The following is a 25,681-nucleotide window of genomic DNA, read 5'->3' as shown; positions in this document are numbered from 1 at the left end:
GTAAACATGTTCAGAACCAAAGATGAAGCATTACAGCTCATTTAAAAGTCCCTCTACAACATGGCTGTCCAAACTTTCTTGCCACATCAAAATTGAAGGCCATTTTGTACATGAAATACTAAAACCAGTACACTGTATGTCAATATATAATCTGAACAAAACATCTACATCTTAGCTTTTTGTTATAGCTAACAAAGCAAATTCTATATATTCGTCATTATTTTTATGATTTTATTTTTATTTTTAATATGAAATGTACGAATTGTGCTGTAAAATAAACTTGTCTTGCCTAATCTAAACCCCTTGAAATTTTTCATTGATTTTTATTGTTATTCTATACTCATTTTATTATACCAACTACATTTTTGGAAGGAAAAAAAAGAAAAAACATACCATATATTGCAAGACATTTTTAGAAATTACATGACATCATGACTACAAGTACAGACATGATCAAAGACCACAAGTCGCCGGCCATTTTGGTTTTCAGGTCCTATTTGCTGGGGGGTGAATTGGGCCAATTGTATTTGCTCTTATTTTTTTTTTGTATAATGTCTACCCGGGACGTGTTTATTTTTTCTTTTGACTGTGTCATGTGCTAACAAAAAACCCAAATGACCCTTTGGACACCTCTGCTCTTTTGAGGGCATTCCATTCTCAGGCAGTGCAGCTCTGCTTAGCTTAAATACAGTATATTCACATATATATTCATATGTATGTTTTCCTGTTGATGTATTTAAAGGAGCCATTTGTAGGAATTCCATGTCAAGTCATTAAATAGCCCTGATATGTCAAAAGGCATTAATAAATCATGTTCTTTTGGAATACCTCTATAACTGATAACAGTAGCTCAGTTGGGATATGTTCATTTCACAATTCGATTTACAGCCCCGAAATCCTGTTATTGTTTTCATTTCGATGCCCCGCCCTCCACCGTTTGACTAATTAGAAAGTCAGTGAGTGTGTCACATCCAGGTTGCCGGTTTCGCACGGCTATCTTCGTCTAGCTACTGCCCCTGGTAAAGTTGCTAAACATGTCAGACCTTAGTAAATCTAAAAGGCGTCGTTAAGATTCTCAACTTATTCATGACAAAGCCAGGGAAAAAACAAGGATTTGTATCGGGGGTGCCTTTAAAAGATGGAGACGATTGAAGGCGGAGAAGATTTTTTCATCTGACGCCAAACTTGCTAATTTCCTCCTTGATAGGTAAGTAAGGCATTTTTGTTTTCTTATTACTTGTAATAAATGGAAATGGTCATTTTGTTTGTAAACTATATTGTCCAACACAGTCTATGATCTTGTCTAACAAAGCTAGTATGTTCGTGCAACGAATGCTTAGCATGCGAGCCCGGTCAATCACACATCAACATATACGCTAACGGGGGAAATATATGCCCGTTAGCCTGTATGTCGATATGTAATCAAACTGACAGGGCAAAATATATTTTCGACAAATAAAACCTATGTGGATATGGGTAGTGTCAGTGCCTATTTCGTTCTCAATTTGCTGATACGCTTAGGAAATGGGTTCCAACATTAGCATGGCTAACGTATGGAGACAGCCAAATCACATGATAAAATAATTTTCCTCATTCGTGTTTGCATATTGTGGACTACATGTACCAAGTTATATGGCAATCTGAAACGTTTGAAACAGTAGCCTATAGGCATACGTTGGTAAAATGTCTCCTCTTTAGTTTTGGGCGTACATTAGGCTGCTAAGCATGCTATATTTATTTTCACCAGTATAATCATTACTAGCATTGGTTGTAGTTTGTTTTAGTCTTTTGTTTTCTGAAAGTACTGACAATAACCATATGATTGCCATTTGTTGTGATATTGATAAAACGCTTGTCTATGCAGCTATTATGGTCCCATCTCCTCAACCCCTAGTAAGAGGCAGTGGAAGTTTGAAGTTCCTTGGAGTAGCCCTGTCGATCCAGCTGGATTCGGCTGCGTATCAGGCAACCTCAGCCAGGGAGAGGGGAAGGGGACTGCAGAATTTTGACCGTGATTGCAGTACCATTTCTGGCCAGATTCTTACATATGGCTTCTTTAACTTTTTTTCCATCAGTTCTACTCACAGCAGATTTGGTATCCAGGTGGCAAAAGTCGTACGTTTGCTAGTGTGATTCTTCCTCTGTCTCCATCATCAAACTCCACCATCACGCTTCCCTCCTTCTCCTCGCCTGGACCTCCTTCAGCAGATGAACATGAGTATTTAGCATTTTTACGTGTGTGTGTGTGTGTGTGTGTGTGCGTGTGTGTGTGTGTTTATGTTGTTACACTCACCTCTGTGGACATAACCAGGGTAAAGACAACGTGAGCGCTCGCTCCAGTAAGCACAAACCCGCGTCCCCGCAGTCAGAATGGCCTCAGTCTGTGGCCGTAGGTCCAGAACCTGAACCAAAAATAAATACAGTTCATGTGACCTCCCCAACATCTTTTAGAAGCTGTTTTACGAAGCCACGAGACTGAAACTCACAGCTTCCTGCAGGATTTGCTCCAGTGAGTAGATCCTAGGCCGATTCCCACGCTCTCCATCGATGACGACGCTAAATCTAGGGGGACACAAAAAAAGGGGGAAAGGTGATGTATGTCCATCTCGAGATGTAGAAAGGCTTTGTGTACGAGCAGCGTACATGTCAGGCAGGTCCAGCGTTTGGACGCAGGCAGCATATAGCAGCTCGTCCTCCTTGGAGATCAGAATCTTCAGGCCATCCACCAGCATCTCTTTGCTGAGCACGCAGTTGGGCAAGGCTGATGGATTTGTGCGTAGATGAGAGTTAGAGTGTGCGATTGTATGCATCATTGGTGTAACACGGATCATTACTACGCAAGGTCGTTGTTGTAAAAAGCTAATTATCGGTGTCACTGCAGGGCCTACCGGGTATTTTGCAAGGCATGTTGGGAGGAAGGTAGACCGTGGACTTGTTGCTATCCTCTCCCTCCTCCTCCTCCTCCTCCTCTTCTTCTTCTTCCTCATCCCCTTCACCCTCAGAGAAGCTGCTCTCCTCGTCCAAGTGAAAGCCGTCGTCCGCGGTGAAGCTCTGCAGGAGTCGGCTAACTGCGTGACCTTTGGCCTAGAGCAGGAAACGGGATGTGACGTCAGAACTAAAGGACAATTTATAAGGTACACTAAGTAGTTTGAACAGTTACGTCTCAACATACGATAATGATGCTGTTTAAATACATTACAATCATCCCGCTTTTATTGGTGTTAATTGGTTACGGATAAAAGAATTTCCGCAAATTAATTATAAACCAAATACTTTCACAAGTAGAGCATCGAAAAACATTTATTACCTTTTACATGTTTCAACATTATGAAAGCCAGCTAAGACATGAAACGACACCCTTTAGTCACCTTTACACTCTTTTAATCCAATGTAGTAATGCTGCCTTAGGCTGAGCCAATCAGTGGCCATGATACTGAACAAAGCACTCTGATTGGTTTGGGCTCCTATAGAGGCAAATACTACTGTAAGACATGTTTAGTTTTGTCATTGTTAGGCTTGAAAGTACTCAAAAAATTGTTTATGCTCTAAAAAAAAAAAAAATCTGCGATATAGTGAAGTCGCAATATTTGAAGCCCGACATGGCGAGGGACAACTGTACTGCTAATTGTGCGTTTATATTTTTTATTCTTCTTTTCCGCCAACCTTTAACGGGACCACATCACACGCAATCACATCAAATAGCAAATGTGTCTTTCATTTTGAGCATCTATTAACTTTTGATCAAAGCTGTGGGAATGATGTCATAGTCGCATCAAAGCACTTAAAACGCATCCAATCAGATTATTTCAATAATCTTTAGTGGCCATATATGTGCATGGGCGGTGGCTATGATATGCTGTGATGCAAGATTAATCGAAATCGAATCGACATCAAGGTTTTAATTAGTGCGGTAAATAACCGCAAGAGGCTGAGGTTTTTCTTTTCTCCACAGTTGACCTGAATTTGAGTGACAGATATGTTCGCTAATCAGAATTGTTGAGCCTCGCGCTTATTCGTCTCTCGCTTCAAACAGGAAGAAAGACGTCTTGCTTTGTGCGTCGCTCTCATCAGCACCAGCGTGCGTTTATTTAACAGTGGAATTAACTGAACAGAGTGACCCCTACCTTCTGTTCTATTTCCATTAATACCCCCATTATTTATTATTTACTTTTTAAATTCGATCTCAATTTTGTACACTGCTGCTGGAATTAAAATTTTCCTGAGGGAACTCTCCTAAAGGAATCAATAAAGTACCATCCATCCATCCATCCATCCACAATCTTTGTCTCGCTAGGGACTTCAGTGCTGCAAAGTAACAAAAGTTTGGAGGAAAAACATAAGATTAAAAATCCAAATGTCCCAGTGTGGAAATATTACAGCTTCAAATGGGCGAGCGAAAATGATCACGTGATAGCAATAAACAAAAAGACACCGTCCGACCTCATTTTTCCAACTGGAAAAAAAAAAATGCACTCAAAGATGTTTAATATCTGTTTGGATTACATTTTCCTTATAGAAATTACTCCATTTACAATACAATGGTAAACAATTCTACAGTACAATATTAAATGGTTACTTGGATTATTTTATTTATATATTATGATTACATTACATTATATATAAACACTGTTTAGTTTTTTAACAATTATTTATTTAGTTAAAGAGCATGATGTAGACAAAAGCTCTGAGTCGGTCTGCACAAAGCCATATATTTTTTCAAGTAAATTATTGCATATGGTTCTAATGTGTAGCACCTTGGGACATGAATGTGTTGATTGACAGTCTAAAAGTAACATGTCTTCCTTCTCTCACTTTCACAATTTTATGCATTTTTATGTATAAAATATAACAATCGCAAATCGAATCGCGATCCCAATTTTGGAGAGAAAAATCGCAAAGAGGTTTTTTCCAATATTGTGCAGGCCTCACAGAAAGTTAATATTTTGACCCTCTCATGTCAGGCAAAACACCTCAAGTGTGACACATTGAACTTTTATGGCAGTGGCAATCAAGTATGAGCAGTATTATTATTGTTTTCTTGTCTTGGATCTCATCAGCAGTGTTGGACACCTAAAAGTCAAATTTATTGTTCTCACCTTCACAAACACACCTCAAAGATACTACTCATCCCCGGACAGGTTTAGGCTAGTCTCTATCTAAAGATGGCTGATGAGTGATGATGAAAAGTCAGCTTGTCCGACGGGTTTCTGCTTGCATTTCTGCAGGGTACACCACAAGTGTGTGTGTGTGTGTGTGTGTGTGTGTGTGTGTGTGTGTGTGTGTGTGTGTGTGTGTGTGTGTGTGTGTGTGTGTGTGTGTGTGTGTGTGTGTGTGTGTGTGTGTGTGTGTGTGTGTGTGTGTGTGTGTGCATTTATTTTACTGACAGAAATTTGGTCACAGGGACTGAATAATTAGTGATGATAACGTGTGCATATAAGGGTATGTTTCACACATCATGGCCAAAGATTACCTTTATACTCAAGCTTTTTTTTTTGTGGACATGCCGTCCCGATGACTCAAGGACAAACAGGACTAAAGGAGTTATTAGTAGATTTAACATGTTTTTCTGCCAGGGTGTAGCTCTTCGGGAGTGATCAGTCGCCCTTGCTTTTCTTATTCTCTGCCCTTACAGTGAAAAGTCATCTGTCTCCCTTCCCCAGCTGCTGCACTGGCTAAAACTCTGGCCTGTCCTGTAAATGGGAATTAACTACAGTTAGAATATTTGCTCATTCCTCATTTTTTTTATTTTCATGTACTGTGCAACGATCCGGCATATTGTGGAAGGCCACTTATTTTAAGGGGTCCAGATTAAAACCTAGAACATGTCGGTATGAAGCGTTGCAGTTCTACACCATGACACACCACAACAATGAAGCAAATGAATAACTCTGACAGAACCAACTATTATTGTTTAAATAAAGGCAAATATTCTTGTATTAGATTTCAGGAAGCACATTTGTGGCTGTACAAGCATGTGATTCACCTAAGACCAGTGGTTTTCAAACTTTTTTCACCAAGTACTACCTCAGATAAAACTTAGCTCTCCAAGCACCACCATAATGACCAACATTAAAATACAATAGCATAGTAAGCCCAAGTATTCATTAAAAACAAGGCAGATATTTCTGTATTTAATATTTTTGGGCACTGTAACAGTTTGAACAGTAACACTATGAATAGGAAAATAAAACACTATACATTAATCAAGTGATTCTTTGGTGCACCACTAGTGGTAGACGTACCACAGTTTAAGAATCACTGTCTTAGACAATCAGCAGCGAAAGGTAGCGACAACAATGACAAGCTTAGAAGGTATGCATGGGGCTGTACCTAATCAAATGTCTTTTGAGAAAATATGAAGTCTTATTTGGAGAACAGCTAATACGAGTCTCACCTTTCCCAGATGTCTGTGCACGGTTGAGCCCCTCCTTGTTGTCTCCTTGCAGTTCCTATTGTCGTCCATCGGAGCTCCGCGGTACCCCCGGCCATCCCCAAAGCTGGGGCCCACTGAGGAGGCCGCCCAGCTGGGAAGAGAGGACCTCCGCGTACCCTGGTGACATGGATGTTCGCTTTTGACTGTGCACTGCTTCCTGTGTGTGTTCGGACCGCTCCCTGGGCCTGAAAGTAAAAAAGGTCATGAAGCTCTAAATTCATACATAGAATTATCTTGTGCGAGAGGCCTAGGCGTTGTGTGGCCCTAAACACGATTTTGTTTAGTGGCCCCACTTTAGTCATTATAATTATTCATTATTAATTTTTGAACTCCTGAGGGGCCCACACCCCACCCTAAACCTAACGTCACCACCTTACATACACACACTCAGCATATCAACATGCACTAAAAACTGCACTTCATTTGTGTAAGGTGGAGATAAGCTGATTGGTGTAGTATTATATTTAGTGAATACTACTAATCATAATAATACATCATCATTCTTTAAAAATCGAGTGATGCCTCTGTTTCGAACGTTAATCAAGGTTCCTTGAACGCATCACAGTTATGTGCCATAACATGCTAAAGTGAAACTTAAACATAACTTTGTCCAATGCTGCCACAAATAGATTACGTGGGCCCCACGTTGGTCTTTATTATTTATTATTCATCATTATTATTTTTGGACTCTGGCACGATGTGGAGTTTGCATGTTTTCCCCGTGACTGCGTGGGTTCCCTTCCGGGTACTCTGGCTTCCTCCCACCTCCAAAGACATGCACCTGGGGATAGGTTGATTGGCAACTAAACACTAATCTGGCCCTAGTGTGTGAATGTTGTCTGTGTTGGCCCTGCGATGAGATGGCAACTTGTCCAGGGTGTACCCCGCCTTCCGCACGAGTGCAGCTGGGATAAAAATGGATAACCCCCTACACACACACAGTGTTTACATGCACTAAACACCTTTACTTATTAAAAGGCAGATATTAGCTTATTCATGTAGGATTATCTTTAGTGTATAATAATATTAGTAATACATTATTATTAGGGCTGTCAAATGTTATTTAATTTTTTTAAATACACTAATCACATTTTTGAATTTGGATTACCGGTAATCATGATTAGTTACAGGTGATTACGCGCTTTCATGATTAAAATTTGCTTATTTTATCGGAACCTTTTACCTGAATGCATGTCATTTATTTGCACAAAACTTGGGAACAGTATTATCTAAAGTTCTTACAGGCTGTATTTTGAAGTGAAATTTGCCAGCGAGCACACTAGTCGGAGTCTCCTCAATCATGTTTGTACTGATGTATGATGTTGAGGTAAAAGAGCTTGTACGGTCAAAATAAATTCCATAATTAATCTTAGTGTGTTCTTGATTAACGCTATATTTTTATGATTAATCACATGAATTAACTTGTTAATTTTGACAGCTCTAATTATTAAATGATGATGATGATTATTATTATTAGTGCATATAGCCTCCCTTTCTTTAAAAATTAGGGATGCCTCTGTTTCAAACTTTCATCAAGCTTTCTTGAACACACCACAATTATGCGTTTCGAAATGCAAAAGGGAAACCTGAACTTTTTATCATATTTTTACCTTTCTTTTTTCACCTCATTCCGGTTCTCAAATCATTCCCCATTTTATTCAAACAACCTTGTTATCATCGTGGTCACTGCCGTTGTGCCCTTGGGCAAGATACTTTTATGATGTCGTCTTTGAAAAATTGTAAATCTTTACAAAGGCCCAGGCAATGATCATGTGGACCCCCTTAGTGCTTGTGCCCCTAAACAACTGCTTAGTGTTCTTCATGCCATGGGCCGGCCTTAATTTTGTGTTAAATACGAGCGTTAATGATAAATGTGTTCAGATCTCACCTGGAGGTCCTGGTTTCCTGGTCCTTGTTTTCTGCTCTGTGTGCAGCCCAGACGAAAAGGAGCCAGTGGGGTTTGATGAAGCGTCTTTGGAGGGTGATCTAATCCTGATGTCACCGGCGCCCTCGTCACTGTTGCAGCTCCAGTCTTCCTCAAACTCTGTGGCAGTGCAACATCAATACGCTCAGTCACATAAGCTTCCAATGATCTGAATGCAAACACCATTAAGTATGGCTGGGGAGCCGCTTGACAGAACGTATTGACAGCCCACTTTCAATATTCCTTTGGCGTCTTCGGCTGCACGTTGGAAAACTTGAATATTAATGAGCGGCCACTACATTAGGCACACTAAAGGGAGCGACTCAGATCCCAGAATATGTGCCGCCATGGCAGCCAATTCAGACACACATGTTCACACGTGATAGTTATTGGCAGCTGTGTGTCACCGACTGCCCGGGTCACGTCGGATGTCGACACATCTCCGACACTCTTGTCACTTACACGGCTCGCTCGTCAACATTTTGCCTCAGTCGAACACGGTCACGCGCTACATCTGGGCGTCATTAAAGCCCGCCAGGTCACTCGCTTTTTCTTGCCTGAAGAACGCAGAAGAGGAGCCGAGGCGTCCTCCCCGTTCAATGCCACTGAGGAGGGAATCTGCAGAGAGCGCCGTGGACATGGGTGTGACATTCTGAACAGGGCCAGGGCGAGCTCGTGTTACCGTAAGGAGCGGGTGAGCAGGGGGAAGGGAGGCGGGGGTCATCGCGGTGGCGGTGTGGTAGAGGGCGTGGCCTCGCATGCCTGCGGCAAGTCGTTAACGGTTTTAATGCTGTGACAGATGAGCTGGGAAGTGAGAAGAAGCCACTAATGATGGGAGACATCTCACTAACGGATCCACACACACACACAACACACACACATTTGTGACAAAATTCCACTGTGTCTGGTAGAAGCTTTCCCAGCTTTCATCCAAACGAGGGATAGAGATACTTCCATATTAGCCCCGTTTTATCCATGAAGGTCCACTGGAAACGATCATTTATTGATAGCATCTCAGTAAGACCTGCTCAGTGGCCTTGTGGTTAGACTGGAAGGTCGTGAGTTCAAAGCCCGGCCGAGTCATACCAAAGACTATAAAAACGGGACCCATTGCCTCCCTGCTTGGTTGGAATTGAATGATTCCCGAGCGTGGCCACCGCTGCTGCTCACTGCTCCCCTCACCTCCCAGTGGGTGGACATGGGGATGGGTCAAATGCAGAGGATCATTTCACCACACCTAGTGTGTGTGTGACTATCGTTGGGACTTAAACTTTTTTTTTAACTCACCATGCTCGGAACTCTCGCTGTCGCTCCTCTCCGCCCCGACTTCCTGTTTCTCAGAGGCCAGATTGCGAGGCGCTCGGTTTACATCGGCGCCCATCACCTTTGGCTTGCGACCTTGCTTTCTCTTCACGGCCTGACTGGTTTCCCATTCCTGTTGCGAATCTGATGGATTAGAAGCAGCAGACAAGTTATCTTCTCCAGTAGACACAAATGATTGGCTTGCATACCTTCTTAAAGGAAGAAAACCATAGCCAGTAAACTTGGGTATACTTTAGAGTACAGCAGTGTACAGTTTATAGAGCACTATAGGTTAATGGTAACCTGACTCTCGCCAGATCCTTGTAGTTTGCTGAGCTCCACACATGAATCTGGCAGTTCTCAATAGGAGATGTATTTCAGAAAGCGGGGCCTTGTAAAACAATCATTGTATGTGATTGGATAAACCACTTGTCCGTTATCTTGAATGACGTGCTACTTCAACCACTCACATCGACATCAACCCGTGACGCTGATGAGAGCGACGCTGGGAAATCCAAACCCGGTCGGAAGAAGAGCCAAAACATCCTTGCCACCAATAAATGCCTTCAAAACCGTTCTCTGTTCATCTTTTAAATCATTAATATTCGATCAATGTCGCAAAACAGTTGCAATAGCAGAATCAATGTCAGCACACGACTCCTCGCTCCGTGCTGCCATTGTTGTTTGAATCAAACAGTCCCTTCGGCGCTACGTCACATCTATGAAATCCCGCCCGGTGATCCTGATTGGTTCATTATTTTTTACTATCTGGAAGGAGTTTGCAATGCCATCGAGCCCAACCCTTGTAGTTCGCTGAGCTCAACACAAGGGTCGGGCGAGAGTCAGGTTAGGTTAATGGCCCCTTTAATGCCAACATTGGCACTTATTTCATAGTTGTCGACCTACAAATTCTGATTAGACGCAGTAGTGATTGTATCCATGTTACGATTTTCAGCGCATTTTGGAACGCCCACTTTTAATTCCAAAATGACCAGCCTGCTGACGTCACCTACAGAAGACTGGAGGCAATATTGTATTGCATAGAATGTGTTTTGGTAGCATCTTCATCCCGAGTGATGTCATTTTCATGCAGAATTTTGAAGGAATGATCAAATATGTCTGCCGGATGCATTGTTGCAGGTTGTAAAGAAGGGTCTGCCTGCATTCATTTCCAAATGATGGGAATATGAGGAAAATAGGACGGACCAAACGAGAGGAGTGTAATTTGCGGCGATCATTTTAATGATTCTGACTTCAAAGAAGATGGGTTTTGATCAGAGTTTGGGTGGAAAAAAATTTAAAAGACCCAAGCCAATGAAAAACGGAAAAAGACGAGAAGACTCAAAAAAGAGACAAAATTAAGGTACAGTAAGTATTCTATTTGAGTCCTCTCCTACTGATGCTTTCCTCAAGATGCTTGAGGTAATGCTGAAAGAGCATGAGAAAAAAGGCTATAGTGTCTATGGAAGAGCAGGGAAGCCCATAAATGGTGATTTTATATTTCTTTTTTTGCTCATAATGTTGATCAATTTTAAAGTAATCATGGACCAGGTGCCAAAAACATGCAATTAAGTGATGACAATGATAGTTTTATATGCCTTTATCCCTCACTGTGTATGGGCTCCAGTTCTGTAGATTACATCACACCAAGAGGGGGCGGCATATGGAGTTCATTTAGTTATCTACCAATTACGCAAAAACTAATTGATGTTATAGGAAACGACTGCCAAATTCATTTTCAGGAGCAAAAAATACAATGTGTTTGACATTTCTGTAATTTGGATGCTATGGGTCCTCAAAGGGACAATACAATAAAAATTGAACTTGGCTATAACTGAAAAGAGTAGTCAGTGTACAGCTTGTGTGGCAGTAAATGGTTGTTGTAATGTAAATGAAGTCACACAGCAGTGCTCACCTGTCCCTTCATGTCCACAGTGACTCTTTGGGGCTTCTTCTGCTCCGGTGGCCCCTCTGCAGTGCAGAACGCCCGCCGATGGAGCAGCAGCATGCTGGGCTGCAGCCTTCTGCTTCAGCTGCGTTACCCGCCTCGCTAGCCTGGAGCTCATGGCACTGGGCCGACCTCTGTGCTTACTGCTTGATTTTAACTGTGGGAGAAGTATGGCAGCAGCTTATTATCACGTTCAAGCACTTTTACTTCTTCAACTTGTTTTTATTGCACAGCAATGCCGTTTTGGAAAAAATGTCAAGTTGTCGTGACGTTGCCTTAAATGGCTCAGGTTAGTTAGTTACGAAGGTCGCCGCCTGCGTCTGTGGGACTGACCTGCACGGCACTGAGGCTGCCGAAGTCATGCTTCTTCCTGCTTTTCTCCTCCTCCTGTGAATTAAGGCCAGTCCTGGAAAACAAGCCAAACAAACAACGCAATGAAAACAAATCATAATTTTTCTCATTTCCATTGTCTGCTTCCAGGCAGATGTAAAAAAAATATTCCACTAAATCACCACATGGAAAGGTGATGATAGTGTGAGATGGGGCGGTGGATGAGAGCAAGAGGATGCTTGGTGGAGAGAGAGAGCGAGATAAAGCAGTCTCCAGGGAGTCTGTCCGTTGACCGGAGCGCTGGAGTTGGATCAATAAACACTAACATCTATTGAACAGTACACCACCACGCCTCCTCTCCTCCACCACCTCTCACCATGTCCTTCCTTCATGCACTCTGACTGACACACACACACACACACACACACAGCTAGCATCTGGTGTCTGAAGCATGAAAATCCTATATTCCCACAGAGAGAAGGCTCGGCCCCTTAGCATCAAGTGTGAGAAATTGTAATGCTGCAGAAAAGACAAATTATGTTTTTCTGTTTGGCTACAAAAAAAAGCATGAACTGCAACGCAGACACGGGACATCTTTAGGGGTCTGGATGCTCCTATCTGTCATTGCATCGGTTCCCTTACCCTTGATGCAGCGAGCCGTAAACGCCACGGAACGGCACCGACAACTGACGTCCGGCCATCCCCGCCGCCCTTAAATTGCGGCTCCGCCGTGCAGCAAAAAAGCGCAGACTTTTACAAGATCTCACAAATCCGCGCATAATCAAGTGATTAAGTAAACAATAAAGTAAACTTTGCTGTCCATCAATACCCACATGCAGGCATTGACTTCCATCCATCCATTTTCTACCGCTTGTCCCTTTTTGGGTTCACAGAATGTGTGCTGGAGCCTATCTCAGCTGCACTCGGTCGGTAGGCGGGGTACAACCTGGACAAGTCGCCACCTCATCGTAGGGCCAACACAGATAGACAGACGCAGGCATTGACTTGACTTGTGGAAAAGAGGACAGTTTTGCCTTCCAGAACGACAACTTTAGTTTTTTTTTAAGCAAGCAACAACACAGCAGTAACATCATGCCTAACCACGCCCCTGCCATCAGCAGGCGTTGGACACATGTAGGGATGATGTTTGATAAGAAATTATCGAGTTCGAGCCTATTATCGAATACTCTTAACCAGGGCCGGCCCGTGGCATAGGCCGTATAGGCAAATGCTAAGGGCGCCGTCCATCAGGGGGCGCCACGCCAGTGCCACAAATGTTGGAGGGAAAAAAAAAAAAAAAAGAGTTGGTACTATTATTTCTAAATACATAAAATAATCCCACGTTAATTAAAATGCAAAGTAAAGCCTATTTAATAGAAATATTTTTTGTTACAACATTACGCCCCCCCTCCCCCGGCACGGTGCGCCCCCTCCCTTCCCGTATCATGACTCTTTTGGACGTCACCACATAAAAAAAATCAACACAAGATGTCAAAACGGCCAAAACTGTCAGGTGCCTAGGGGAGAAAAGAAGGGGAGAAACGAGAAAAAGACAGAGGTAGCAGGTAGGTAACGTTAGCCTACATGAAATTATTTGTCTGTTACAGAATGTGATAGTAACCTGTCTTTTTAGCATTAAGCTAATGTTACATGATTCGGCAATTGCTAATCAATAAATAGCTAGTTCTGTTTTAACGTCGGGTTAATATTGTGGAGGGGGCTAAATTGTTATGGAAAATAATAATGTAACGTTAGGTAATTACAGTACTCCCTGGTGTACAGTAATTTGTAAGTCATCCTAGTTAATGCAATATTAAAAAGCACAAATAGAGAACTCTGTAGGATCCCCTTTTTTTGTAATACAGTTGTTAAAGTCATACTGGTTTGATATCTTGTTTTGTGCAGTGCCTTATTTATATTGTATTTTTAATTTATTTTATGCAACTTGTTGACACGTTTTATTTTGTGTTTATGTATGTAAAAAATATTGTATTTCATATATTCATTTTTAATTTTTTGTATTCATTTATTTATCCATATTTTTTTTTATCTTGTTAACTATTCTGATTGTTAATTTGCTTTCTTTAAGTAAAAAAAAAGGTCAAAGACAAAGCTATTCGGTTTCTTGTGAGTATATACACTTCACTGCCGATGTGGGGGGGCGCCACCTAAAATCTTGCCTAGGGCGCCAGATTGGTTAGGGCCGGGCCTGCTCTTATCGAACCGATTCCTTATGGATTCTCTTATCGAGTCCAGATAGGTTGTTGTATATGGAAAAAAAAACAATATTTGGTTTAACAAAAGCTCACTTTTATTATATAAGACAAAAATAAAATCTAATAAATAAATAAATATTGACTGTTACCCCCCTAAAAAAATAAAATAAAATAAATAAATATTGACTGTTGTTACCCAAAGTATATTAAGTGGGATTTTTCAGAAAAACAAATATATACAGTAACACAAAAACAACCTGTCTCTGTGATCACTATAGGTGTATAAATAATAATATAGTGTTAAATAAAATCAGTCCCTTGGGCACAAAACTTCTGCTGCTATTTGACATAACTGTTTGTTATGATGCTTTGACATTTTTGCCCTTTATTTCTTTATTGAAAGAAAATTCTATGAAGGGAAAAGTTGTTTGCAAATGTGGTTACAATGCTAAAAAATGAAAAGTTAAGCTAAAAAAAGAAATACACTTTATTGAGTTAAAATCTTTCTTTATAGGGGGAAAGATGTGATGTTATGAGCTAGGGAATATAACAACTACACTACCCAGCATGCAACGGGAGTGACGAGCATGCGCGGTAGCCCCGAAAAATTTTGTTGCATGTCGCCACCGGCAGCTAAGAATGAGTTTATAAGCACGCTGTGAAAGTAAACGTCAAGAACTCAGCCAACACGCCTCGTCTGCATTATTTATAATTAGACAGACAACACATATATAGTGTGATTTTGTTTTGTTTACACGGAAATGATAAATGATAAATGGGTTATACTTGTATAGCGCTTTTCTACCTTCAAGGTACTCAAAGCACTTTGACAGTATTTCCACATTCACCCATTCACACACACATTCACACACTGATGGCGAGAGCTGGCATGCAAGGCGCTAACCAGCAGCCATCAGGAGCAAGGGTGAAGTGTCTTGCCCAAGGACACGACAGACATGACTAGGATGGTAGAAGGTGGGAAATGAACCCCAGTAACCAGCAACCCTCCGATTGCTGGCACGGCCACTCTACCAACTTCGCCATGCCGCCAAAAGTTAAAAAAGGGAGATGTCATATATATGTATGTGCTGCAGTTGCTTTAAGAACGTTGCGACAGCTGCCGTAAAGGAGGTGCGTTACTAGCCTGGTTGCTATGTTTCCGGTTAGTCGTAAAAGTGTTCGTCATGTGTTTGTACCCTGCTCAAATCTCTCAGTAAAGTTATTCATTGGATTATACCTTTTGTTTTGAACTTTATTACACCTCGGAGCGCGGTCCATTGTTTTTCCTGCTTTCCCTATCTGCGCCTAATAACTGAGTTACGTGACGTAATTTCTTGTGATGTCTCAAGGGGCATTCTGGTCGGGACGGGATTCGTTCCGAGGGATTCGAATAAAGAACCAACTCTTTTTCTTTACTATAGTGGTCTCGATAACGGGTACCGGTTCTCAAAAAGGGATTCGAGTCTGAGGACTCGGTTCTTTTCTTATCGAACAACCGGGAAAACCGGTTTCGAGTATCATCCCTAGACACATGACCCCATATCCGCACATAGCTGTATATGATTATTTTATTTTGGATCTCCAGAATCAGCATTTTGGTCTATAAGGTGAAATTACGTTTGAAAACCTTTGACAAATTGACTTCCTGTTCATGTATTTTATTTTGAAAGTAAACCGAATAATTTAGTTTGTGTTTATGCATGACTTCCTGTCCCAACACAAGCACATTGGGATTCTCCTGACGGATGCAAGTTCGAACTATACGCTACTTTGTATTAAAAATGGCAACAGCGGTGGATTTTAGTGTGCATGTGCATGTGCGAGCCAGTCTGCCCTACAACAAGAGGATAGCGAAAAAGAAGGAACTTATTAACTACAACTTTGGACTACAACTGAATAAAAATGGTGGAGAATACCAAAATACGTCACTATAGTCTCAAATTTCAAGCGGTTCGTTTAGAGAAAGTTTGAAAGAAAGCAAGACTGTTTTATGATTAAAGTTGAATGAAGGAAAAAATCTCCTTGTTGACATGAAACCGCCCCTTGCCCCTAACTAGTTGAGACCGCCCCACATATATATATGCACAATATTTTGTACAAAAGCAGGCTTCGCTACACATCTTAAAATAAAGCCAGTCAAATTGTTTTCAGTGAGCATGCTAAGCTAGCATGATGTTGCTTTTAAAATATAGACGTAATGTTAGCTCTGTAGCTAACATGCTATGCAAGTGTTGCTAACATCCATGTCCTCCTGTCCCACTCCTAATTGCTACGTTGTTGTTTGCGATATATTATTACGTTTATTATTACTGTTATTACCATGGACAAGAAGAGTTGCAGTGTATATGTAAAAAGTGGATAAAGTACAGATAATAGCGCTTCTTGGAGACGACCATGGACAAAGTTACAAACACAAAAACCTTGTACTATTATAGGACCCCCGCAATTATTTTAAATCGTTGTAAAATACTATAATATACTAGGCCTACACAGTGGCCTAGTGGTTAGAGTGTCTGCCCTCAGATCGGTAGGTCGTGAGTTCAAACCCCGGCCGAGTCATACCAAAGACTATAAAAATGGGACCCATTACCTCCCTGCTTGGCACTCAGCATCGAGGGTTGGAATTGGGGGTTAAATCACCAAAAATGATTCATGAGCGCAGCCACCGCTGCTGCTCACTGCTCCCCTCACCTCCCAGGGGGTGAACAAGGGGATGGGTCAAATGCAGAGGACAAATTTCACCACACTTAGTGTGTGTCTGACTATCATTGGTACTTTAACTTAACTTGAACTTTAAAATGTTACCCTCAAACATGCTACTTTTTCTTCCATGTCATTGAGTGGCACACAACCGTTACACATTCCTTTTTTTGCTCCATCATTTAATTCTAAACATTCCCAACAAGAGGAAAGCGTAAAAAAATCACTTGTTAATAAAAAATAAAAAATGCTGTTCAGGCATGTAGCAGTCAGCTTTAGCAATAAAAAAAAAGTCTGCTTCATTTTGTGTGTGTGTGTGTGTGTGCGCAAAGTCTTTCATTGGCATTTCCATTAGCGTTTCTAATAATGGTAACCGTGACAAACCTTGAGTTTGTCTAATCATTTTATCAAGGCGAGGGGTGCACATGCTAACAGAGGTGGGGCAACATGAGAAAACACATTCATCGTTAAGTGCCGTCAAATACTGAGGGTGCGTTTGCAGTGTGTGTGTGCAAAAATGTGTGTTAGCAGGAAAACAGAGTGCATGCCAAGTAATGCGTGGTTGTGTGCGTGCTGCAGTGGGCGCGGCCGCTGTGGAGTCGTTTATCAGTCTAATAACTGTACATCAGAACTTTGCCCGGCTTTAATAATGTATGCGAAGGTTCACACAGCAGCAGGACATAATCAATGCAAGTGATAGATATGATTAAAAGTGATTAATGATGATTAATGAAAGCGCCATTATCACCTTCTTCTCTTTTTAAAAATCAGTTTTGTGTGTGTGTGTGTGTGTGCGTGTGCAAGCAGCTCCTTTCAGCGCCCAATCAAGCAAATCACCAACTATAGGAGCATTTAAATCAATTCATCTGAAGAAGAAGAAGAACTTCTTGAAAAATCAAGCGAGCCTTTCACTAAAAACACAAACACAAATCAGGCCGAATAAACCCGAGCCTGCCAATCAGACTGATTGTTCTCGGGACCTCACCTGAGTCTTTTGGAGCAGTCTGGAGCCGCCGCGCCGGGGGTGGACTTTCGCTTGCGGGGGCGTCCCGGCCCCCTGCGGGCTGGGCTTCGAGACGTCTCCTCTCTCCTGCAGAGAGGAAGGGGAATAGATGGAAGATTAAAGTGGGAGAGCAGGACAGAGTCAGTGGAGAGTCATCGTGGCTGCAGGTTAAACTGTGTTGGGTGGATGTTGAAATGCACAGCTCAGTTTAAGGCCTGTGTGTGTGTGTGTGTGTGTGTGTGTGTGTGTGTGTGTGTGTGTGTGTGTGTGTGTGTGTGTGTGTGTGCGTGTGTGTGTGTGTGTGTGTGTGCTCACTGGTGGTCGTGTTTCCTCTGTAGCTTGGCCAGTTCTCTCTGTTTCTCTTTGTAGCGGCGCTGTAGCTCAGCCAGCTGGACACGCATGGCCAGCTCCTCCCCTCCCATCGTCTCCATGGAGCCCTTCACTGGGCACACCTGTCACACACACGGCAGGGAAATTTAAATGCGGAACACAAACGGAGCTCAAAAGTCAAAGGATAGGGGACGCAGCCCACACAGGCCGATGACTGTCCCGTAAGCGCGCAGGTTCAATCCCTTAACTAACGGCTACCACTGTAAACCAGGGCTATTCAACTAAATTGTTTTGGGGACCACATTTCCGGCAAGCTAAGGATCCGGTATTTTATTTGCCAAAGTTACACATTTCAGTAAAAAAATAGCATTGTTGTAAAATGCAAGTGTTCAGTGCAGTGGAAGCTGCCTTTAAGACAGGGGTCTTTAACATTTTACAGGCCAGGGACCACCCAAACCTTTGGAGAAATGAAGAAGACCCCCTACTTACATATTCTGTGTACATTTATGACATTACTTTTTTCCCAAGCTTTAAACCCTGCGGTTTATATAAATGTGCGGCGTATCTGTGCATTTTCTTCGCTAACGGCTAAACTATGGAATGAATTAAGCAAGAAATCAAACACTATACTAAAATGATCATCTTTAAGAAACCGTTCAAACTCAAAGTGTTTACAAAGTACAAAGAAGAACAATCCTGATAAACATAAGTAAAGATATCAATGACTTTTCTGTTTTGTTTGGTCAGCCGTTTTACTGCCGTGTTACAGGTACCGTTTAGTATGTTAATAAATATTTACAAAATCTATGTAAATATCTCTCATTTAACAACGTAGCGGTATATATCTGCAGCTTATAGTCTGGTGCGGCTAATATATGAAAGCAATATTTTTTTCTTCTAAACTTTAGTAGCCGCGAATTTAAAAAAAAAAAAAAAAAAAATCCCCCTTTCCCAATGTCACCTTTTTCCCACCTTTTTAAGGAGCGCCCTAAGTGGCTGATCCGTTGGCGGTCCCATCTTAGCGGGATTGTGCCAAAAATATAATTTCAGTTCTTATGTGTCTTGTACATGTTAAGAATGGACAAATAAAGCTGCTCTGCTCTGCTCTGCTCTTATATACCAGCATGGTTTATAGTCCGGAAAATATGCAAACTTGTCCTAAAGCAAGGATATCAAACTCGTTTTGATTGAGGGCCACATTGCAGTTATGGCTGCCATCAGAGGGCCGCTTGTAACAGCGAATAATGTACGAGTTTGCTTCTGAATTTCATTATTAATTATATACATTGTTTTAAGTAGACTGTCGATTTTACAGTAAACACTTTACATTTACAAAATTTTACTCTAAATATTGTGTTTTTTTAATTTTACGGTAAATGGAAAAACAGTACCACTTTTTTTTGGAGGGGTTTTTACAGAAAAAGCTGGCAGCTTATTTGCCAGAATGTTTGTGTTAAATTTACAATGGTTTTTACAACATGATATTGTTAATGGAAAAACAGTACAAGTTCATTTTTTATTCTGGCAACTTAGCTGCTAGTTTTTCTACTGTAAAACAAATGTACCGTATTTCCATTTACAGTAATACACTGTTACAAACAACAACCGTAGATTTTACAGTCAAAAACTGGCAGCTCTTTTAACAGAATTTAACGCAAAAAAAATTAGTAGTTTTTTTTTTAATTTACAGTAATATGCTGCAAAGAACATAAACATTTATTGTCATTTTTATTAATTTGATGGGTAGTTTGCTGTAAAGTTAAGAATTTTTATATAGACAAAAACATGTTTGGAAAGTACGATAATATACTGTAATGTTTGTTGCAATATTGGATACTATCAAAGTTTAAAAGGTATGCAATTTCAAGCAGTACATATATTTTTTCTGTCAAAATGAAAAAAATCTATTACGTTTATTGAGAAAATATTAAGTACTTTGTTGACACATGTCATTCCCAGGTGCTTGCGGGCCAGATAAAATGATGTCGCTGGCCAGATCTGGTCCCCGGGCCTTGAGTTTGACACCTGTGTCCTAAAGGTACCTTGTTATTGTGCCATACTAACATATTCGAATAATATAGTATAGCGCCGCTAATTGTTACCTGGCAACTAGCGCACTGATCGCTAGCTGGCAACTAGAGCGTTAATTGCTAGCTGGCAAGTGACAACTAGTGCCCTAATCGCTAGCTGGCAACTATAGCGCTAATTGATAGGTATCTTAAATTCTAACAATTAGAATATACTTTTTATAATTATTTGTGGGGGTTTTCAAAGCTGCAAGGCACCATGAGTCGGATGGCTTTGCCAAAGTCATTTAAAGTTATAGTTAAAGTACCAATGATTGTCACACACACACTAGGTGTGGTGAAATGTGTCCTCTGCATTTTACTCATACCCTTGTTCACCCCCTGGGAGGTGAGGGGAGCAGTGAGCAGCAGAGGTGGCCGCGCCCGGGAATCATTTTGGTGATTTAACCCCCAATTCCAACCCTTGTCTTTGGTAAGACTCGGCCGGGGTTTGAACTCACGACCTACTGCTCTCAGGGCGGACACTGTAACCACAAGGCCACTGAGCATTTCTGAACTACACTACTGTGTGTTGAATCAATGTTAATATTGTTGAATTTCCCCCAGGGATCAATAAAGTACTTCCTATTCTGTTCTATTCTAATATGCATTTAAAGACATTTTCATTTGTGGGAAAATTGCGGGTGGAATATGATAAAAAAAATAAAGATTAAACAAGACCCCACTCTGAGGACCCCTTGAGGGTCAAAAACTCCCTGTGAAGACCTCTGCTTTAAGAGTTTAAAATGTCATTGCAATGACGCCAAAGTATTTGCACTGGTCCTAGTTTCATTACTGGGCAGGATTTGGCCCACAGGCCGCCAGTTGAACAGCCCTGCTGTAAACCTTTATTGATACGGGTAAGAAAAAACAGCATATTTAATTACATTGGGAAGGCCAATCAACGCTAATGTTGGTGCTATGCTGAAACTATAATAAACACAAAATACTCTCTTGAGCAAAGCCTCACCGGCCCATGGCGAGGCGTCCAGCTGCACTTCCTGCGCAGGTTGAGCCTTCTCCTAATTGGGCATTGTTGAGCAGCACCTCCCCCCATCTCCAAGGCGCGGGCGGCCGCCAGCGTCGCCAGACTGTGCAGGTCGAAGGTCAGCAGGCGCTCACCTGCAGAGAGACGGGGGGTTCAGATTGGTACATCACTTCGGCGGCTGACAGTTCGGTACGACGTGCCGAGCTGATTTATTTCATGAGCGGTGATGTTTATGGTATTAGCCGTGTAGTTTATTTGATGTATACGGCTGTTCCTGCCTAATCGTGCACACAAACAACACGTGTGCGCACGCTCGCGTAGAAGGGAGACGTCGCGCGCCATCTCTATATCTGTCAATGTCATTAGCTCTGTCACTGTCACAGTGCCAGGCGGATGAAACAGAATATTCATGAGAAACACGCACACGCGCGCGCACACACACACACGCACGCACGCACGTACGCACGCACGCACGCACACCTACATAGAAGATGAAATACACACATAGAGTCAGTGTGCACCTCAGCAGTTTCGCTGAGACATGAGGACTGCAAAGGAGTCGTGAGGGAGGAGAAAGAAGGAAGGGGAGGGGAAGCAATAAGAGGTAAAGTGTTTATTGAGCTATCTATTTATTCTCCCACATCTCCTCATTATGGACGTGGACACAAGCCAATTTCGCCTTTGGAGGAGTGGAGAGCATTGAGGAAGATGAAAATGTTCTTCTTTGTGTGCAACTTTTGGAGGAAATAAGAGTATTCTTGTTTTTGTGCAGAAAATCCAGTGTCACCATGCATGCACTTACAGTATGTACTAATGCTGGGGTGTCCAAAGTGTGGCCCGGGGGCCGTTAGCGGCCTGCAGCCAATTTTTTAACGGCACATTCAAAAAATACTATTTTAAAAAATAAATGTAAAAAAGTAGAATAAAAGCACAAAGAGGTGCTATGTAACGAGAACAAGTTGCAATGCAGGCTATATATATATATTTGTTTAAACTATCATTGCTTAAAAAATAATAACGAATCAAAATCAATGTTATGAATTATTGACATCTTCAAGGCACCAATTACTTCACATCAAATATTCCACTTAGAAAATATTTCTGGGGAAAATATAGCATTTTTTGTATTTGCAATGACATTTTTGTTTTGGACAAAAAGCATAAAATATTAAAAATAATAAAAACTCATAATCGACGGATAGACCTGAAGTTGATCCACATCCGTGTTGCAGTTTTTAAAAACGTCATCAGGAAAATTATGAATTGAAATTGCTGCTGTTACAAATTGACATATTTAAGGCTCCAATTACTTTACATCAAATATTCCACTTTGAAATCTTTTTTAGGGTAATATATTGCATATTTTGTGCTTTTTTTCATAAAAAACAGGGTTTTGACAAAAAGGACATGCAACAACAAAAAAACTTAATATCGACAGATAGACCTAAAGTTGATCAAGAGATGTAAGCCTTTAAAAAATTGATATGATAAATTATATATTAGTTTTACATTTTTATGACTGAGATCCTTTCGGGTCCCCAAGGCCAAACTTGAGGTGTGCCCTAAAAGTTAAAAAAAAAGATATATTGTATTAGTTTGAAAATGAAAATTTTTAAAATGCATGCTTGGATTTTTCAGTGTGCAGCCCTTAGTGGAAAAAGTTTGGACAGCCCTGTAATGCAAAATAGTACTCTTTCTAGGCTGTATTTGAATAATGTGCCATAGAAACACTACATTTTTATATAATTAACTACTGTATATGTGAGCATATTTATTCATGGTATAATGCAGGGATTCTCAAACTGTGGTACGTGTACCACTGGTGGTACGCGGGCTCCATCTAGTGGTACGCCAAAGAATCACTTAAATATTCAAACTGTGTGTAATGTTACAGTGGCCAAAAATTTTAAATATACTTGTTAAACAACACCTGTGCCTTGTTTTAATGAATGCTACCATATTTTAATGTTGGTCATTATGGTGGTATTTGGAGAGCCAAATGTTTTCTGAGGTGGAACTTTGTAAAAAAAAAAAAAAAAAAAGTTTGAGAACCAAAGGTATAGTGCATCACTAACAGTTTTGTTGAGAACCTGACAGTATTTAATTTTCCATACAAACCACTCTGAGTTGCTGGCGCCATTACCTATGGCAACCAGCTGAAAACTGCATTGTTTTCTCAATTTGTGGTCTAAAAGAGGAGAGACAGATTTCAGAAAACTGCAGAAAAGGAGGACCAGTTATGAGAAGTGTGTTAAATCTGCAGAAGTTTAATATAAAATAAATATGAAAGAACATATAAAGCTCCTCTGCCTGTGTGCAAATAAAAGGTGCTAATTTCTACAGAGGAGAAGGTATCTCTTGATTCCTCTTAATCTGTAATTGCAATCTCCAGCAAACGTTTGAGATATTCTTCCGCACCGATGAGCAGCGTGAATGCATCTGCCTCCGAATTGCTTTCATCTCCCAAACACAGTCACCGTGACAAAAAAAATGCCATCAGCGGTATTAATAACGTTCTACGCGGGGAAGCCGGAGCAGGTTTTTAAAATAAATGCCCTGCGATTTGGGGAGCGTTTTGACAGGACTTATTGATTTCGCACCTATTATTATTATTACACATGCAAGCCACGTGTGTGTGCATGTAAACAATGCACACACACTAGATCTGTCACACACACGCAGAAGAGTGACTTATGATTTTTACACGTATTTATTCCATCAACAAAAGGCAGGATTTATGTACATGATTAAGGAAAAGAGGTGGGGAGAGTAGAAAAACAATATAACAAAGAGTGAAAAGGAGAGGCGGGAAACAGCCTGGTGGGGAGACGCGTAGACTCTGATGGAAGAGAGCAGGGATTCATCTGGGATTACTTAACAGCTTTAACACACACACACACACGCAGTCGCAGACACACGCACGCAGATGCTGGCATAAATAAAAACACTTTCTCTCGGAGGGACAAGGGGAAAATAGGAGCGCTTACAGGAGAAGTGTTTAAAAGGAAAGGGTCTAATTAGCAAAGCAAGACACCAGAGCCTGGGGGACATGCTAGTGTGTGTGTGTGTGTGTGTGTGTGTGTGTGTGTGTGTGTGTGTGTGTGTGTGTGTGTGTGTGTGTGTGTAGGTGTGAGAAAGCACAAATTAAATTCTCAAAGTTAAAAGATGGAATCGTTACCTCCATCTTCCATCCCCTTGCTCTCCAGACTCCTCTTCTGGAGCTCCAGCTCGGCCAGTTCTCCCAGAATCTCCATGCCGTGGTGTCCTGCAGGGCTCTGGGAGCGGGGGGCGGGCGGGAGCGCTGCATCTCGCGTGGCGCACAGAGCGGCGGCGATGAGGAGCTCCAGGCTCCACATATAGGCGCCTTGCTGCTGGGCCGCCGTGCTGGCGGTGAAGCGGAGGTCCGCGCATGTCGAAGAGCATGTCGGTTGGCCTTCATCTAAACTCTTCTCGACAGCGTCTTCTTCGTCTTCGCCGTCTACAACCACTTCTTCATGTTCCTCCTCCTTCTCCTCTGCAGCCTCTACTAGCACAATGCATTCTGTTGCCATCTTTCCTCCTTCATCCTCTTCTTTTCCACATTCTTCCACATCCTCGTGGTCTTTGGCTAACTCAGATGGCTGCAGGACCTTGCCTGTGGCCGTGGCAGGGCTGCTTGGGTTCAGGACCGAAGACAGGGAATAGCAAGGCAGTATTGCAGAATTGGTCCTCTCAGGCGCCGAAACGAAGCATCTCTTTATTTCCTCCTGACTTTCCTCCTCCTTTTCCACCACTTCACAGTCTCTCCCGGTCTCATCTTTAGTAAGAGGTGGGATGAGGGGGAGAGGAAGTACAGATTTGGAGTCGAACTCCGCTGGCACCGCTGTCTGCGAGGCTTGCGCAGCAGCCAAGCGCGCTTGAGGCGGCGAGGCCCCGGCCTTGAAACCCATGGCGAGCGGAGGGAAGGCGTACACAGGTGGCAAGTCTGGGGAGAAGAGCAGAACAGGAATTTAACTCTTCCCACAATATGGAATATTTGCTTCCATTTATACATGTGTTGTCTTTTAAATGTATGCCCGTTCAGTTGTGGCAGACAGGATGAAGAATGTGATTAAAGTTGGCATAATCCACTGACAGCAGTGTGTGATGTATTCTATACACTGCGTGTGTGTGTGTGCGCGCGCAGGATATTGATGACACCCTGCCATTTCCCTGTGATTGCAGCACCGGCCCTGTCACACAAGCACTCCTATTATTGATGGTGTCCTCCCACCCCCTTGACAATGCAGCCAGATGAATGCATATCCTTCCGCCTGCACTTCTCAAGGACCCCTGAAGGGGAGGGAGTGCAGGTGTCACACTTATACCGAGGGTCCGTGTTCTTTTTCCGACCTCAATGGTTTACTGCTAGGCCTCTTTAGCTGGCATTGTCAGTTCAAGACACTGATTGGAAGCAGCTGGA

The 25,681-nt window shown here is 41.8% G+C and overlaps 1 protein-coding gene and 1 long non-coding RNA gene across 5 annotated transcripts in view; one reads left to right on the top strand and one right to left on the bottom strand.

Annotated features, from left to right (window-relative positions):
- LOC133655676 (uncharacterized) overlaps window positions 1-400 on the top strand; it is a 59,126-nt gene extending 58,726 nt beyond the window's left edge. Inside the window, exon 5 of the long non-coding RNA XR_009827027.1 lies at window positions 1-400. This is a non-coding gene — a long non-coding RNA (uncharacterized LOC133655676).
- Window positions 1-25,681, bottom strand: part of bahcc1b (BAH domain and coiled-coil containing 1b) — a 209,877-nt gene that overhangs the window by 9,527 nt on the left and 174,669 nt on the right. For all 4 annotated transcript variants that reach the window (XM_062056041.1, XM_062056039.1, XM_062056043.1 and 1 more), the window contains 14 exons: window positions 24,419-25,204; window positions 21,223-21,374; window positions 18,172-18,308; window positions 17,839-17,943; window positions 11,941-12,013; window positions 11,575-11,764; window positions 9,645-9,803; window positions 8,322-8,477; window positions 6,395-6,618; window positions 2,889-3,084; window positions 2,644-2,761; window positions 2,487-2,562; window positions 2,294-2,402; window positions 2,086-2,199 (listed from right to left, as the gene is read on the bottom strand). In XM_062056041.1, the coding sequence (XP_061912025.1) occupies window positions 2,086-2,199; window positions 2,294-2,402; window positions 2,487-2,562; window positions 2,644-2,761; window positions 2,889-3,084; window positions 6,395-6,618; window positions 8,322-8,477; window positions 9,645-9,803; window positions 11,575-11,764; window positions 11,941-12,013; window positions 17,839-17,943; window positions 18,172-18,308; window positions 21,223-21,374; window positions 24,419-25,204 (2,595 nt within the window). The remainder of the gene's footprint in view (window positions 1-2,085; window positions 2,200-2,293; window positions 2,403-2,486; window positions 2,563-2,643; window positions 2,762-2,888; window positions 3,085-6,394; window positions 6,619-8,321; window positions 8,478-9,644; window positions 9,804-11,574; window positions 11,765-11,940; window positions 12,014-17,838; window positions 17,944-18,171; window positions 18,309-21,222; window positions 21,375-24,418; window positions 25,205-25,681) is intronic.

This window comes from Entelurus aequoreus, linkage group LG08 (assembly GCF_033978785.1).
Source record: "Entelurus aequoreus isolate RoL-2023_Sb linkage group LG08, RoL_Eaeq_v1.1, whole genome shotgun sequence".
NCBI classification, from domain to species: Eukaryota; Metazoa; Chordata; class Actinopteri; order Syngnathiformes; family Syngnathidae; genus Entelurus; species Entelurus aequoreus.
The sequence above is the reverse complement of the archived record's forward strand: the minus strand, read 5'-3'. Positions and strand labels throughout refer to the sequence as shown.